The sequence below is a fragment of the Micromys minutus genome (genome assembly GCF_963924665.1).
Source record: "Micromys minutus genome assembly, chromosome: 1".
NCBI lineage: Eukaryota > Metazoa > Chordata > Mammalia > Rodentia > Muridae > Micromys > Micromys minutus.
Window position 1 is genome coordinate 68,920,632 of NC_137969.1, and position 18,659 is coordinate 68,939,290.

The 18,659-nt window shown below is 39.1% G+C and overlaps 1 protein-coding gene across 1 annotated transcript; it reads left to right on the forward strand.

The window, feature by feature from the left end:
• Positions 1-5,432: 5,432 nt before the first annotated feature.
• Positions 5,433-17,719, forward strand: LOC308428483 (uncharacterized protein; the record flags this gene model as incomplete). Its single annotated transcript, XM_080926957.1, has 6 exons — positions 5,433-5,694; positions 6,625-6,731; positions 9,557-10,852; positions 13,137-13,553; positions 15,380-15,568; positions 17,449-17,719. 6 exons carry the CDS (start codon positions 5,433-5,435, stop codon positions 17,548-17,550), a joined length of 2,373 nt encoding a protein of 790 aa, XP_080783083.1. The 3' UTR covers positions 17,551-17,719.
• Positions 17,720-18,659: the final 940 nt, after the last annotated feature.

The window sequence follows — 18,659 nt, forward strand, 5'->3', positions numbered from 1 at the left end:
GGGAAATCGAAAGCTATGAACATTGCTGAGGGAGATCTCACATTTTATCACCCCAGTCCCCACAAAGTAGCACAGAATGAGACACTCAGTGTCTCTCAGTCTGATCCGTTGATGCAATGATTCTAACTTAGTGTCAGCTTTCTTTCTCTCTCTTTAAATACTTCATTTCCTTAGAATTTTGAAGAGATTACAAAGTCCTCTGCTTCAATTTCAAAGAGATTTACTATTTTTTACTTTTTTATCTTCACACACACACACACACATACACACACACACACACACACGCATACACACAGAGTCTCTGCTTCCTACTCTGCAAACGCTGGATACCACTGAAGACATTTTGAAGAGTTGAGTCCTGCCGCTGCTTTCTGTGGTAAGTAGATGCTCTGAGAATGCACAAGGTGACAGATGAAACCCTTGTAGATCTTCTTGCTGAAGGAGAAGGAAGCTGAGCTGGTGGCTGCTACACTGAACAGTGAATCTGCAGTAGCTGGATTCAGGCCCTTGGCTCATGCAGATGGAAGGGATTCTTATTCCTCCACCACTAGGACTTAGCCAAAAAAGGGCATATTTCAGATTGTAAAATACACTTTTTAGAGGTAAGCTGGGATAAGTGACTAAGGAGAAGAGGATGTTGGTTATATTGGCTGGAGGATGCTTAGGACCTTATGGTTATGGTAGTGGTGTGTGGCTGGGCAAAAGACATTTGTGACTGCTATGAAGTAATATGCAGTGAAAAATGCATCTAGATATCAAGCTGCAGTATCTAGTATTGCAACAGTACACAGCCTGAGTACCAATGGGCACATGTGGTTAAAAGTGTCCCTGGTCCATAATTAGTGCAAACAAGGTGTTTTAACGACTTCATAAACACATTTATTGTTCTTCATTCACTTCTGCTTCAGGTGGGTAAGGTGCTATTGTAGACATTGTCAGTTTGTGTCATCTTGAAAGTTAATTGCTTTAGATGTTTTTGTCTTTTTTGTTTTCTTTGTTTTTGTTTTCTACTGGTAAGACGTAGAAAAGAGATGGAGGATTAATTAGAAATAGATGTAGACTTCACATTTTTAGACTATTCTGAAGACCCTCAGAGCACTGTGGCTGATCTATTACCTGGGTTTATTAAATATGCTTCTCAGAGTTTCTAAGATTTTACAAAAGTTACAACCTTGTTCATTTTGAAATTTAGGTAAATACTCCTAAACCAAGCATAATAACTTGACTTTTAAGTTATTATTAGATAATTCTATTATTCAAACTGTTATCTATTTCTAGAAGATGAACTATTGTCATTTGTTGATTTTCTGATAAGAATTTTTATTTTTAGTTCAATTAAGACAATGTTAATATAGAAAAATGGTTTTCATTGGTTACTATAACAAGGATTTATTTTAAAATCTCTATCTTTAATGCATGTCTCAATGGTAACATGTTTAAAAAAATTGATGCTGCAAGCATCCTCCTCTGTATCACTATGGCTCTGGCAGAGCCTCTGAAGAGGCATCTATATCAGGCTCTTGCCAGTAAGTTCTTCTTGGCATCAGCAATAGTGCATGCGTTTAGTGGCTGCATATGGGATGGATCCACAGGTTGAGGTAGTCTCTGGATGAGCCTTTCTTCAGTACCTGTTCCTCAAATTGGCCCTGTATTTTCTTCTGTGAGTATTTTGTTCTCCCTTGTAAGAAGGACTGAAGCATTCACATTCTTGTTTTCCTTCTTTTTGAGCTGCATACCATCTGTGAACTGTTTCTTGGGTATTCCAAACTCGTGGGCTAGTATCCATGTATCAGTGAGTACATACCATGAGTGTTCTTCTGTGAATGGTTTACCTCACTCAGGATGATATTTTCTGGTTCCATCCATTTATAACCACTTCTTTTATGTTACATCTGTATTCCCTTTCTTTGTTTTTAAACTGGATATTGTATTTAATTACATTTCAAATGTTATCTTCTTTCCTGCTTTCCCTTCTGCAACCCCCTTATCTCAACCCCCTTTTCCCTGCTTCTGTGAGAATGGTCCCCACCCACCCACTCCCACCTTAGTGCCCTAGCATTTCTCTACACTAAGGCATCAGGCCTTCACATAAACCAAGGGACTTCCCTCCACTGATGCCAGATCAGGCCCCTTCAGCTCCTTCAGTTCTTCCCCTAACTCCTCTGTTGGGATCCCTGTAATCAATCTGATGGTTGGCTTTGAGCATCCACATCTGTATTGGTCAGGATCTGGCAGAGATTCTCAGGAGACAGCTGTATCAGGCTCCTGTCAGCAAGCACTTCTTGGCATCAGCAATAGTGTCTGGGTTTGGTGTCTGCATGTGGAATAACTTCTCTTTATAACTAGTGAATGATAATCAGAGACAAAAAGTGTGTCTGAGCTTAAGTTGTTTCCTCTTCCTGTCTCTAAGGAGAGTTTTTTCACTTCTGAGGCAAAGGCTCACCCAGCCAACCTCAGTACACCATGTTTAAGTTTTACTCTGAGGAGCTCTTGACTCCACATGCCATTTTCTTAACACATTTCTTTTTTGTTTTTTTTTAATTGACCAATTTTACTTTAAAAAACAAAGATAAATGTACAGATTTTAAGCATTTTTGCATAAAAGTATACAAATATATTTTTGTCAGTACTTGGTTTCTTTAGAGGTTTGATAGTGTGCATTAAGATCTTATTAGTTACAATGAACATAAAGTACATGTAAAACAAGATGTAACCTGGAATTAGTCAAAGTTTTCTTGGTGTGTAAGGATTAAGCATAATGGTCTTTAATTTTCTTTTTTTTTTCTTGAATTTCATAGTCTCTGAGGTGTTCAGAGCTTTCTGGGGTTAGTATCCAATTATCAGTGACTGCATATTATGTCTGTTCTTTTGTGACTGGGTTACCTCACTCAGGATGATATTCTCTAGATGCATCCATTTTCTTAAGAATTTCATAAAGTCATTGTTTCTGATAGCTGAGTAGTACTACATTGTGCAAATATACCACAATTTTTGTATCCATTCATCTACTGAAGGACATCTGGGTTCTTTCCAGCTTCTGAATACTATAAATAGGGCTGCTATGAACATTGTAGTGCATGTGTCTTTGTTGTATTCTTAACAAATTTCTAAGTGCTCTTCCCTGTGCATTAGCTCATCTGATACTGATGAGTTGCTAATGCCAGAGAACACTGTTGAGGCTCTTCTCTGAGTGTGAACTGGTCTATATTCAAATGCACAGTCTCAGTTTTTGTTTTACTCAGGGTCAGTTGAGGGCACCTCTTTACACCATTGGGGATGACTATATTTTGATATCTAAAATTTGCTGGCTGAAGATGGGTTTTAATGCAAATACCCAAAATACTATATTACTAGATATTGTTGAAATTGTGATCATTATTCCAAATTTATAAAAAGTAATATTTCAACATCAAAGCATGAGCACTTACATGTGAGCAAAGTGTGTGAAATATGTCAAAATCTTCTGTCATTTCACATCAGTTTATATTTTTGAATAAGCTTGATGTTGAAAACCATAAAATAAATCACAACCTTCCTATTTTTGAAACTCTTCTCTTTATAGTATCTTAGGCCATTTTAATATAAAATCACCCCACTATTTTGCTGAAAGCAGATTGCTATGGAGAACATGGTCTTTCAAATAGTCTGATCTTCTTTAGTGAATGTTTCTCTTTGTAGACTAGCCTTTCATCATCTGAAACCTATCTGCCTGACAATGCTGTTAAAAAAAAGTTAATAGTCCAAGAACATTGAGCACTCTGATTAGAATATCACACACACACACACACACACACACACACACACAGAAACACACACACACACACAGAGAGAGAGAGACAGAGAGACAGAGACAGAGACAGAGAGACAGAGAGAGAGATTGACAGAGAGACAAAATTACCCATAAGTAAAATGACATATAAATTTAAGCATGTATCAAAATTAATCCATCATTGAGGGTTATCAAGGATAAACAGAAACTCCTAATCATTTATCAAAGTAAAACTGTGGTCTATTTGGGGGAAGTTTGGGAGTTTCCAGAAGGCAAAATGTCAGTTGATTCTCCGTGGTTATCATAGATGACAGACAGAGAAAGCAATGCAGGAAGAGTGATGAAAAGACACCATCTTGGTCACAGAGCATGGCAAGGGAACGGGTGCCCTGTATTCCACAGTGTGTCATATCATGAATATAAAGAACAATATGTAAAAAAGACACATTATCCAAGGACTTCCAATGTATTTTTAAGGTGTAAGGATTTGTTTTAAAGAAACTGATCAGCTATAAACTTATTTTAGCAGCATTTAAACACAGTCTATACAGAGAAACTGTCACTATGAGCAAAGAAAACCAACAAAAAATGTCAAGTTTAAAAAGAGAAAAAGCAAGTAGCTATTGAAATAACCCCCACCCCCAGTGAATGCTGTCACTTGGCACTAGAAAGCACTTAGCAAAATGACAGTTCTGTAGACACAGAAAGCAGGGTCTAACACCTGGTGAGACAGGACGCTAATGGGAGCTGCTTCACAAAAACCCAAGTGAACTAGAGTCAATGTCCCACAAGGTTCATCTTGTTGTAGCCAACACCCATTCCTGTAGGTAGAGAGAGAGTGCAGACCATTTACAGATAAGCCACTTGAGCATGGGCAATTCAGGAAATCACAGAGGGACATCTAGGAATAGGTTCTAGGACCAACAGAGACAGGGTCACCTAACTTGGATCCCTGGGAGCTTCCAGAGACTGAGGCCACCAACCAAAGAGTGTAAGTGGGTTGGTCCAAGGCTCCTGACACATATGTAGCAGAGGGCTGCTACTTCTCGCCTCAGTGGAAGAGGATGTGCCTAATCCTGCAGAAACTTGATGCACCAGGATGGGGGATACTAGGGAGGGGGATTCCCTCTCAGAGGCAAAGGGGAGGGGAAGGAAGAAACTCTATGAGGAGAAACGGGGGGGGGGGAGGAGCATTTGGGATGTAAATAAATAAATAAATAAATAAATAAATAAATAAATAAATAAAATAAGAAACAACTATTAAGTGAGAAAAAATGAGGAGAGGAACCAAAGTCTAGCATCAAAATATAATGAAAACAAAATGATCTGGAATTTCAGAGGTCACAGCCCATACTCTATATGCTGTAACTAATGGTGATTTTCATGCTTTCCCATAACCACCTTCATGGTCCTCACTCAGCTGTCATTATCAACAAGGAAGGATTTCCTAGACTTATTTATTAACCAAGCAGTTCTGCACTCATTGTGTCCCACAGTGGCATAGTCAGTAATCAGTGTTTCTTCTGTTCACCTGGACAGCTATGGACTACATTGTCCTGGGTTGTTCTCACACCTAGCTAGACCCTGTATTTTAAATTGTCTCTTCATGTGTGTAATTCAGTCTACTATTATTCTCTTTCAGGCTTATGCATGCCTTTGAAAGATGGTGAATCAATACAAGAAGATTGTTCTACACGGATTAGAATTAATCAGTGACTATAACTTTAGAATACTTAAGTCCCTACTGCTCCATGACTTAAAACTGACTAAGAAAATGCAAGACGATTATGACAGAGTTAAGATTGCTGACTTAATGGAAGAAAAGTTCCCAGAGGATGCTGGATTGAGCAAACTGATAGAAGTATGCGAAGATATGCCAGAACTTGGAGATCGTGTTGATATACTTAGAAAAAAGTTGGAGGAAGGTAATAGAGAAGCAGTCTGGATGCCCACTTTTCCTCTCCCTTCCCCAACCTTCCTAGCTCACTGCAGTGATCATAGCTAATACGCCTCTTCCCCACTGTGTGCATCAGGACCACTTTAAGTGGCGGAAACTTAGGAACCCTTTCCTACAAAGAACTGTAATGGGTTTGGAGGTAGATGTCTTTAGAGTGGGTGAAGGAAAGAAAATAACAAAAAATCAGAAGCCGCTTGAAGAGACAATAGCTTCTAATACAATGGAATGGGGAGAAGATTATGAAGTAAAAATTAAATACCACAGTTAAAATTTCTCACAATTCCAAATTAAGAAACACCATCATTCATATGTCTTCCAGCAACAAGTGTAGGCCGACATTTAAGTAGAGGCCTGAATCTAAGAGCTATGAAGTTCCCTTTTAGAAAGTTACTGGGTTCAAATTAAATGGAAACAAACGTGGGCACATTGCCTCACATCTGTGATCTTAGCACTTAGCTGTCTTGGGCGGAGAGATCTCAGCTTAAGGCTAGTTTGGGGTTCACAGGGAGATCCTTTTTCAAGAGAATAAAAAGGATACCCAAATGTAAGTAATGGAAGCTCACTGTTGACCCTTTCACATGTCAGAACTGGTTACAACTTTTTCCTCTGTTTCTCTTGTTTAGGGTGACCTATAGAAGATAACCTGTCAAAGTATCATGCAAATTTTATATTCTTAAAAATCAAACTACAGGATAAAAGGGGTGTGACTTGGCAGGTATCCATAGAAATCTGAAAGAGAAAAGCAAGGAAACCCAGAGGCAGTTTCTGTGTCTATATTGTTGGTGGCAGGGGTAGGGAATAAACTGACACAAGCAGGAACTAAATGCACGGAATGGAACTCATCTGTCTTACAGCAGGACAGCTTTGTTTATTTATCGCCTTTTCTTTATTCCATCAGTTCAAAATGAAACCAAAAGAAAACCTGAAGCCAGTCTTCTCCCACTTACCGCCAACAAAATGGAAGTTAGAGAAGTAAAACCAGCTATGACGCTGCATTCATCAGAGGCACAAAGTCTAAGATCTCACTGCAAAAAGCATCCTCTAAGCTTGTTCTCCCAAGGACCTGTCTCTGGGTGCTCAGTCTAAGCCCCTCATCTGTGCCAAGCACCCAGCTAAAACAAAATGAAGGGTGACCACATTCATAATTTCTGGTCACTCATTTTGTTTTAAAACTGAAGGACTAATGTGTACTTTATTGTGATATAATTTTCTGAAACAAAGATGCCAAATTATTACTTGCTTTGTGAGTATGTTTGTGTGTGTGTTTACATACATGTGTATGCATGATATCATTGATGTCAAAGGAGGGTTTCAAATATTCTGCTTAAATATTTTCTGCCTTACTCCATTGAGATAGAGTCTCTCCTAAAATCTGGAGCTATGCTGGTAGGTAGGAAGGCTCAGGGACCATCCTGCCTATGCCTTTCACAGTGCTGGGGTTACATATGCTCAGATTTTTATGTGGGTGCTGGGATCTTATCTTAGGTCCTCATATATGTGGAAAACATATTCTTGACCCATAAGTCACCTCCCCAAACCCCCATTATTCCTTTTTAAGAACCTTTGCAAAATTAGTAGTCAGTTGAAGGATATGGCTTCCCAAAGCCCGTTAAATGACATTAAACTCAACTTGTACTTTCTGAATCTAGATGTCATGGTCTCCCATCATGGACTTCGCATAGAGCAGCAATGTACATGAACTGTTTCTGTTCCTGTACAAGATGATCCTATGCTCTTCTGTGGTTCAGAAAGTGCAGGTCCCAAGTAATCAATAGACCCAGAATCCAGTACCATGGAATTTATTATCTTAGTATTAAAATGATTATTCTCCATAAAATTTTAAAACACATGACAGGAACTCAGGATAAAAACCCCATAGTGGAGCCTAAACTGGCACATACACAAGACCCCAAGTTCAACCTCTCACTCACAAAAGAGAAGATCAGCCGTTACTAGTAGGAAATACATGCATTTTTCCTTTGACAAAAGGAAAAATAAATTACAAAAAAGTCCTAAAGCCTCTGTAATTCCATCATATGACTAAATTATGACATTCTCAAATGCTTCTATGAATACCTCACTGAGAAGCTTTTGCTCTTGACAAGGTATATGTTACTAAGAAAACTTTATAATCTTAACAGGCTATATATAGTAGTTTCACTTAACCATGGTTATTACATAAGTTGATCACTTAAAACACTTAATAATTTGATCACCTCTAAATACACTTAAGAGTTACAATTGGGCTTCCTTTATACTAGGCAAGAAGTCAACCTACCAGGTGACCTACATGATTGACAGAGATATTAACTCTATGGCCCATTCTCTCAAGATGCTCCAGACTTGTTCCCTATGATAAAAGTCCAGAAAGAGCTCATCATCTAATCTCCCACTAACATATTTATTGAATGCAACCATTTGCTCTTTTAGTGTACATTTTAAAACCCTGACAACCATTTACAAATGTTTTCTTTATTGAATGCCATCATACCAAGAATTTCTATATGAGCAGTGTTTTGTCATTTTAATTATTAGAGTTGCACTACTTGGAGTGTAAAGTCAATGTATACATCTAATCATCTGTCTTTATAAGTAATGATGAATATAGTTAAAGCATCTAAGCCTGAAGAAAAGAACATAAATAATCAGGTTAGTTTGATGACATCAGCTGTTTTCTTTCTTTTTTCTTTGTTTTTTTTTGGGGGGGGGGTGTTTGTTTGTTTATGCAAAGCCTTTTTAATGACCGCATTTCACAAATACACTGAGAATCATTTATTGGATGAGACTTTGGGCAGCAAATCTGTATATTCCTTTGCAACTGGACCTGTGAAAGCCAAGCCCATCATCTCTTCTATTGTTTATTATGCCTCCTACATTATCATCAGAGTAAAGAAACGCCTGTCTTTCCTTTGGTATGGCTTTCTTTGTCAAACTTCCATCACTAGAAACATCTATTTCTTTTTTCTGTTTCTTAGAAGACTTACATACTGAGGGATAGGAAATAAGCAAAAAGAACAGAACAGCAATAACACGAGAGTTAACATGTTTACATGGTTTTACTTCTACTTTTGAAACTAAGTTTAAGATCATTTAAGTTTTATGCCTCATATAAGTTTATATATTAAAAGTCTCTAAAAACATGTATTGCCTTATGTACTCATGCTTCTTATATACATGTTTAAATTCATAGATACAGTAGTCTCATTTAACCAACTACAAAAGGTCCTTATGTTTACAGGACCTTAACCATATCAGGTATTTACATGATGCCTGCCAGGCACATACTAGGCAAATACTTGTATCAACGGAGTTACATCTGATCTCCCAGAAATTTACCTCTGTGGTTCATTATCTCAGAAAACGTGTTACACAGTTATAATCAGATCACATGAAAGGATGGTGACAGGGATCCCTGTGTCCCCAAAGCAGACAATTTGTTGGGAAGCTGAAGGGAGTAAAACCCACAAATGGGAGCCAGTTTTGCTGTATGGCTTGTTTGCTATCCACAGTAACTCTGAGTTGAATAATACCAGGTTACCTTTTCCCGGTTTTCTAAGATACGCAGAGTCAGTATTCTGAGCCAGAAAAGTGAAATTTAGTGCCCACTTCTCTAAGAGACATTTTGATTAGGAAGTGAAGGAGCTAGGTTTAAGAAGTACCTACATGTGATCTAAAAATGCCTCCTGCACCCAAGCTGGGATGGGGACAAAGGGGACACTGGCAGAGCAGATGTATTTTTGAAGGGGAAAAGGACAAAGATGTGTTTGATCTGATTTTTTGAAAACTGTTTGTCAGGATACAAAGAACTTTTAAAAACTATTTCCTTTCAGGAAAGCAAAGACACTATCCCTGAATCACCTGACACCATCAGAACACAGTTTTTGGAGAAAGAGCCTAACCTTCTAGAACTTTCAGCAACCAGCACATGCCCAGCTAAGTGTGAACACCTGTTTCCTCAGGAGTATCCAACAACAACCTTCAGCAGCCTCCAGGACACCCTGGAGCCTCCAAAACCATCATCTACCATATTGTCAACATCTCGGGGTTCTTCAGCACTGTGTTCCACCTGGAACAAGGTTCCTCAGATGTCTTCCATGACAGCCTCTAGAAGTGTCCAAACCATCCAGACCTGTCAGGGAGCTTCAACACTTTCTCATAGTCACCAAGCTACTCTGAAGTCTCCACAAACAGAACCCAGCCGAGTCTTGGCCTTTCAGATGACTCCAGCAATAATAACTAGTGTTCAAAAAAGTCATCAAGAGCCTATAGCAACAGTACCCAGCAGTTATAATAAACCTCAAGTGACCCCAACAACAGTGCCCAGCAGTGTCCAGACCTTGAGAATGACCACAGCACCAATGACCAGTAGTTTTAATAGTCCTCAGGTGTCTGCAGCAGCAGGATCTAACAGTTACAGTACCCCTAAGATTGCCCAAGCCACAGTGCCCAGCAGTGTCCAGTGCCTTCGGATGCCTCAAGAAGCATTGTCCAGCAGAGCCCAGACCTTTCGAATGAACCCAGCACCAATGACCAGTGGTTGTAATAGTCCTCAGGTGTCTGCAACAACAGGATCTAACAGTTACAGTACCCCTAAGATTACCCAAGCCACAGTGCCCAGCAGTGTCCAGTGCCTTCGGATGCCTCAAGAAGCATTGTCCAGCAGAGCCCAGACCTTTCAAATGAACCCAGCAGCAATGACCACTGGTTGTAATAGTCCTCAGGTGTCTGCAGCAGCAGGATCTAACAGTTACAATACCCCGCAGGTGACTCCAGCAACAGTGCCAGGCAGAGCCCAAACCTTTCAAATGACCCCAGCAGCAATGTCCAATGGTTGTAGTAGTCCTCAAGTGTCTCCAGCAACAGTATCCAGAAGCTACAATAACCCTCTGGTGACTCCAGCAACAGTGCCAAGCAGTGTCCAGTCCCTTTGTTTGCCTCAAGCAGCATTGCCCAGCAGTTCCCAGATGTTTCAAATGACCCCAGCAGCAATGTTCAATAGTTGTAATAGTCCTTGGGTGTCTGCAGCAACAGTATCTAACAGTTGCAATAATACCCCTCCGCTGTCCTCCATAACAGTGCCCAGGAGTTTTCCTGTATTGCCCGTGTCTCCAGCAACACCATTCAAGGTAATGATTGGCTATTCTCATGATTAATAATAACAAAATTAACGTAATATTGGAAGACATTCACATTAACCCTCTATGATGTATAGTGTCTTGTTGAAATAAGTCACTTGTCTACTTTAAACATATGATTTGAGGTCCTCCCCTAAATTCACTTTATAATTCTCTTATGTTCTGCTGCGTTAAGGAAACCTACAATTCACACCTGATCACCCATGTTCTTTAAAGGACACATTAAGCATATATTTAGTTTTATGATTTTTTTTGTAATTTCTGCTCTTTTTTTTACCATAAGTGTGGTATTTCCGTGGAAATGTGATATAGAAATGTAAAATGTATTCTCAATGATTTTTTTTGTTTTTTAATTATACCAATATCATCTTAGAAAACTTAGGAAAGTATGTAGTATACAAAAATAAGTAAGCTTTAAATGATCTAGAATCTTTTTCTAAAATGCCACATTTCCTATCCAGTTTTGTCTTTTGTTACATATTTGAAGAATATCTTTCACTGGCCAGATTTGTGTCACAATTCACATCAATTTCTGTAGAGCATTATTTTAAAAATTCATTTAAGTAGGCCGGGGAGATGGCTCAGTGGGTGAAAGCACTTACCCAAAAAGTCTGACAACCTGAATTGGAGTCACTAGAACCCATGAGAAAGCTGAACACAGGAACACACACATGTGTATAACCCCAGTATGCTTCCAAGCAGAGACAGGAAGCACTGAAGGAAGGAACTGCAGAACCTCACAGGCCATCTTGTTAGGCATGCATAGCTGGCAACTAGAGAGACCCTATCTCAGACAAAATAGAACATAAGAGTTACCAATTAATGTTGTACTGTGATCACACACACACACACACACACACACACACACACACACACAAACATTCTCCCCCAGCTAACATGTCTTCATCTTCCATTCGCTCAACTAATATAGATTTAAATGATGTTATTATCTGAAACATTGCAATAGTTCAGACACTGTAAAAAAAATAATCCTTTGTGGTTTGGCTTTAGGCTTTTTCCAGTATTTTGTATTCCTGCAAACACCAAGAACCTCTTTACTTTGTAAAGAAGTATATAACATCTGCTCCTGAAATCCTATGTACTTTTTAGCAGGTGTTCTTAGCACTATTCTGAGGTACTGCTTAAGTCACATTGGGAATACACTTCCTAGGGTTTAAAAACATTGGAACACATTGACAAAAAGTCACAGGTAACCTCTGCCATTCACGGGCTTCCAAATCAGGTCACAGCAAGTGCTGTTGGTTTATAGCTAACTCCCTATGTTGGCTGCAAGATTCCTGAGTCCCTCCAAACTTCTCCATTCCAAAGTATGCTTCTCAATTCAGAAATGATGCAGAGTAGTTTGATGTGATGGCGCACACCTACAGTTCCAGAAAAGGCTGGTGGACGTCTGTGAGTTCAAGGCCAGACAGCCTAATCTAGCAAGTTCAGAGCCAGCCAGCAATACATATTGAGACCTTGTCTCAAACAGAAAAAAAAGAGCTGGAGAAAGAAGGAAAGAAAGAAGGGAGGGGAGAAGGAAGGGAGAGAGGGAGAAAAGGAAGGATGGAGGGAGGGAGAAAGGAAGGGAAGTAGGAAAGAAGAGAGAAAAACTGGGATGAAACGATGAAAGAAGGGATGGAGGGAGGGAGATAGAGAAGGAAGGAGGAAAAGAGGGAGAGAGATAGAGAAGGAGGGAGGGAGGTAGAGAAGGAAGGAGGGAGGTAGAGAAGGAGGAAGGGAGGGAGAGGACTGTGCACTCTGTAGAATACTGTGGAAACAGACAGGTAGTCAAATAACCCTTTCTATTTCAAATCCAGGACTTTTCTCCAGGGCTGATCTTATGCACGTGGAAAAACTTCTAATCAGAATTATTCAAATAAGCAGAGCCCTTGGGTTGCTTCCACTGGCTGCCTATCCAGGTGTTTTTTATCCGGATTTTGTGTGTTTGAGCATGCGAAACAATTTGTAATCTAAGTTTTTAAAAAGTGCTGTCATGCTCATTAGACTTGGGGTGAAGCTTACAGGGAGACACTTGGTCTAGCACTCACAAGGCCTCAAGTGTATGCCCAAACACCACCAAAATATTAATGTAGCCTATTTACCTAATGTGAGTAATTACAACATGCTGGCACTACTACCCAGATCTCTGTTCACTTCCCATCACTATGTACGCATATTAAGCATTGCTTAGATTTCTCCACTCTGCCTAATAGTGCTATTCCTTAGTGTCTGCGTTAACTGTGCCTGGTTTTCTGGTGTGGATTCTATGCAGAAACCAAGACTGAAGAATGTACCTAAACAACCTTCTGAAGAAGATGGTCACCAGCAAGGTTCCAAACAAGTGATGGTGTTAAAAGCAACAGAACCATTCACATATGACATGAGAAGAGACAAAAGGATGTTCCATGCCACTGTGGCTACTGAGACTGAATTCTTCAGAGTGAAGGTGTTTGAGATAGCCCTCAAGGAAAAGTTTATCCCCAAGAAAGTCATTGTCATCTCGGATTATTTAGGATCCAAAGGGTTTCTAGAGATACACAAATTCTCCTGTGTATCAGAGGTGAAGGACAACAATGTGATGAATATCCCACCTTCCCTGATAAAAAGAGCCAGCGCAACACCTAAAATTAATATGCTTTGTACACAAAAAGCAGGAACATTTGTGAATGGAATATTTACAGTATATGTGGTAAGCTGTTATATTATTTCATAAAATTTCATTTGCAACCACAGATTTTAAGTCTTATCTTGGCAGCTGGAATATGGTCAGTTTTCTGCACACAGGAAAACAAGGCCTCCTTGATCAGTGAACAGAAAGTAGAGGTTCCCATTTTAAGGTGTGAGACGGTTGCTTCTCATTCTTTTCAAGGTATCTTGATGAAAATATTTTAGAAAGATACTCTACATAAAACCCAGCAAAATCTGGCATTTTACTGTGATGATCCATTTATAGTGTTTTGTATCAATACACAGTGAAAATGTTTGGTATTCTTCCCTAATTTCATCACTAGCAATTTATTTATCAATACTGGTAGAAGTTTTTGGACAGATTGTTTTTCCCTGTACCTTTATCTACCTCATTGTTTCTCAGTCAAGAGAAACCATCCTTAAGAGAGACATTATATGTACTTTACAAATGGAGCAGAGGTGGTTTCTAGATTGGTGACTTCTAAGCTATCTGTAGCTCCCCCAGGCTTTTATGTCTCTTTCAGTCAATCTCCCTAATCTTTATCTTGAGCACTGTTTGTCAGCCAATAGGACTCATCTTTATGAAGAAGGTTATATATACCTTATAAAAAGTTTCGATGTAAACATGTCTTAAGCTTTCTTTTACACATAGGATTGAGTTAATTATCATCAGGAAACTTTTATTTTTCAAAATTGTACTGCGATTAAATATGCCTAAAATAACTGCCTGGGGTCAGACTCTAGAAGTTTGAAATACCAGCTTCTGAGTAGTGCTGACCCAGATTGCTTTGCTGCCTCCTGTAGATTGACACTCTGCTAGCTCTGATGCTTGTGGAGATGCTCCACATATTTTTCTTTCTATAGCCATGTTATGTGAATTTTCATATTTGCTAGTTCTATGCATTTACCTGCAAACTTTATTTTTCTTTACAGCTAAATAGTATTCTATTTTATACATGCATCATATTTTCATTATCCATTCATCAGCTGAAGGACCTTTAGATTATCATCTTCTCCTAGCTATTGTAAATAAATCAGATTTATCAAGTGATTGTTGAGCAAGTAAGCTTTACTTGAAATCTTAAGTGAAGCAAGTATAACAGACCAGAGAAATGCTGGTTTGTTTTCTCACATTGAGACAGGGGATTAAAAAAATGTAGACTAGATTTTGAGAAAAACTTAGACTTGAGGTGTATCTTTTCCAATTCCCCTACAAACATCATGCTTAGAAGACCCAACCATTGTATGGTCTTCTATTCTGTTGTACATATTTTACTGTGGAGTCTGGCTTTTATTCCTGGCGTTTCTGTGTAGTATGTGTGACTACGCAAGTACACCTTAACAAAGTAAACCAAATACGAGTGAGGAAAGCAGAATTGGGTGGTGCAGATTTAGTGTTTGAAGTACTTGGAATATAGTAAATACACGTAATCAAAGAGAACACAATGGAGACTTGAATAGTCTCAGACTCACAATGAGGCACAAGTCACCCTTCTTAGTTCTAGTGGCTTTACCTAAGACACCCACAATGGAAATCAGCTTTATTCTGATATTTCACTACTTGACCTTCTAAAGAACTCTCATCTCTACCCATGTGGTAGAAGGAAAGGTTTTCTAGAATAATCCACCAGATAAAGACCTTAAATAAGAAAATCTTTAGAGACTTTCCTAAGACAGGATTTATGAACCAAAATGCCTGAAGCTGTCTTGTCCCCATAATTCTAAACCTAGGACTGAACTTGTTATATCAGAGACAAGCTACCTATAGCTCATAGATGTCTCAACCCCTGACACATTTCTCAGAAGATGATTTTCTTTTCTTTTCAGAAAACAGTGAAGAGTGAATTCATTTACTATGGAATAGAAGACGGCACAGGGAGGATGGAAGTGGTGGTATACGGACAATTCGCCCGAATGTACTGTGAGCCTGGGGATAAACTCAGACTCGTCTGCTTTGAACTGGACTCCTGTTTGGATAAGTGGCAGCTGAGATCTGGGCTGCACAGTTACATGCAGGTGTGTGCTCTAAGGCATCATAGTACTTCCTAACAATCGCCTTTAATACTCTGCTAGGACCTGGCTGTAATACAAAGGAAACTATCATTTAAGCATTAATATATGTGAACATTTTCTTACCATAGTTTTGAAAGTAGGGCTATTTTTCTTTGTTTAATTTTATTTTTGTTGTTTTAAAAATAATTTTTCAATAGAATATATTTTTATTACACTTTCTCCTCACGTATCTCCTCCCATATCTTCCTGCCTCCCCATCTCTCAAACTCTGCCCCTCCTTTATCTATCTTGAGGAGATAAACAGGCAAAACAAAATAACCACAATAAAACAAAAAAGCATGCATAGGTGTGTGTATGAAAACACATACATACACAAACATACACCACACACACACACACACACACACACACACACACACATCATAAAAACAAGAGATCAGAAACTATAACGTATAAGGAGCAAAAAACAGTATGTTAAAAAAAAATGTCCAAATCATTATGTAACAATAATAGCAATAAAAATATCCAGAATGGCCAATGATTTCATTTTGATCCTTCCATCCACATTTAAGTGTGCTTTGTATGTCTAGTATGATACCATTGGTGGAATAAAAAAAGAAACTAATTTTTTCCTTTGCAAGCAGTTGTCTACTGCAAATAGCTTCTTCATTAGGAATGGATTCTTATAGACACATTCCTCTTACAGTTGGATTTGTGCATGCCCTGTGAATCCTTCCTCAGTCTCTATTGTGAGTTCCTATGTGTGTTGTTCCTGCTTTGTTTAGAAAGTCTTATTTCCCTGGTGACCTCCACACTTTGGCTCCTAGATTTTTCTGCCTCCTTGTCTACATAGTTCCCTAAGCTCTGACAGAAGGCGTTTGATGAAGATATCCCATTTAGAGTTCAGTGTTCCAAGTGTTCCCAAGACTATCATAATCTGCATATTGCCTAAACGTGGGTCTCTGTTAACTTCCACCTGCTGGAAAAGGTAGCTTTGCTAGTGATGTCTGAGTGAAACACGGATCTATAGGTGAAGCAGAATGCCATTAGGGGCCATTCTGTTGCTACATTGTTTAACAGAACAACAGTATTTGGGTTTCCCCGGGTCTCTGGCTTACCCAGTAAATGGTATAAATTTCCGTAAAAAGAAGATATTCAAAAAGACTCTTAAACTATTATTCCCTAAGTTAAATAATAAAATTGATGTGTTTATCAAAACAGAGAAATTACTTTATAAGAATTTGGGTCTGGTGTGTTTAAAACTCTGACTCAGATATTTTTAAAATGACCAAAGACCCTGAAGCTCAGTGGTTTGTATGAAATAATGTTCATCACAGAGGACCATGAACAGAACTCACATCATACATCATATGACTCACAGGTTGCTTTAAGAAATCAGAGCACAACCTATCAAGGCCCATGTTCTTGTCACATACTGAGATTCACTATACACTACCAAAGACTAACGCTAATATATGAATTAAATATAGGATCTGACTCATTCAGTCACAGAAATCCATTCTGAATCCCCGCTCCCATCCCCCAGCATCTGCATCATGCATGCCTTTTGTACTGTGCATTCAACCAGCTGCACAATGATCTCTTCTGTTCAACTCCTGCCTTTGATACTACAGTTTCTCCCTCCATACTACTACTCAATGATGTCTCCTGCTCTTCTATCTGTGCCCAGGTCTAGGTAGGTGTACGTAGCTGATTCTATGCTCTAAAGAAGTGGGAGTGGAGCTAAATCCAAAGACTGAGGTTCAGTAAAGGAGTTAGTTAAGGATAAAAAGGGGAGGTAACTCATAGAGACAATACTGGTAATGAAGAGTGTTGCCATGCTATGTCTAGACTGACCTGACTGCAGCCTTTTCTTCTTCAAGGTCATCCAGGCTAGGAAGAGAAGCTGTGAACCTCCCAATCCTTATGCAATTATTGAAACAGCTCAAAACCCGCATTCATGGAACCCTGAAGAACAATGGTAATGATGGGCTTCCCAGGAGACAGGCCACTAGGTCACAAAAGCCAAGAAATATCAGGATTAAGTGGCATTATTCATCAAATAGACATAACAATAGCAAATGTTTGCAGAATATTCCACTGGAACAGTGAACAAGACACATTCTACTTTGCGGCCCACGGATGCTTGTTTAAAACAAAACACCCCCAACACCACCAACAACAATAATAACAACGAATGAGATAGGAAACGGACCTTGCCAACTTTAGAGAAATAGAAATCACCATTTTGTCCTATGTGACTACAATACAATAAAGCTTAAACTCAACAGCGAATCGCTTGTGTTGACTATATGGAATGAAGTGTCAATGAGGGGAAAATTTGCCTAAGTCCAAGTTATGAAGTATTCAGTATTCAATAGGACATTTTAAAGCTTGAGATTTTTACAGCTAAGCCAACTAACTATAGTTTAACTTTGTGAGTTATGGACAGGACACATTATTTTTAACATGGGTATCTAATTTATCTAGTATTATTTATAGAAAATTTTCCTTTTTATATTTTGCTTTATGTTTATAGATTAATAGAAAGTCAGCATACTGTATACCTGAGGAATATTGCCTTCTTGTGCTCTATAAGTTTATTTTGCTCCTGACATTACAATGTCATTGTATATTTACAAATCTGTAGGAAGCCGTTGGTGCCAATAGATGGCGCCAGCTTCCCGCCCATTGTTCAGCCTACAAAAACCTTTCCCCTCGTGTTGCTTGGCAACCACATAAGTCACAGCCCACTCTCGCGGCACGTGATTGAGCTACAAGAGGATGCACCAATCAGGTAGCAACACAAGTCTCTTAGGCATATATAGCAGTGCATTTCTCCCCCACGTGGAGAAGGAGATAGTGGAGAGATTGCGGGAGACCCCACGTGGAGAGATGGCAGAGAGATACCACGTGGAGAGAGACCCGATAGGAGAGATTGCAGGAGATCCCACGTGAAGAGAGACTGGGCAGAGAGATCGCACGTGGGAGACTGCACGTGAGAGGTCGCCTAGACAGTAGACCCCAGTAAGGAGTCCCCGGCTCAGAGAGAAGTTTCCTGCTCAAGAAGTCCCCTGCTCAGAGTGCTGTACAA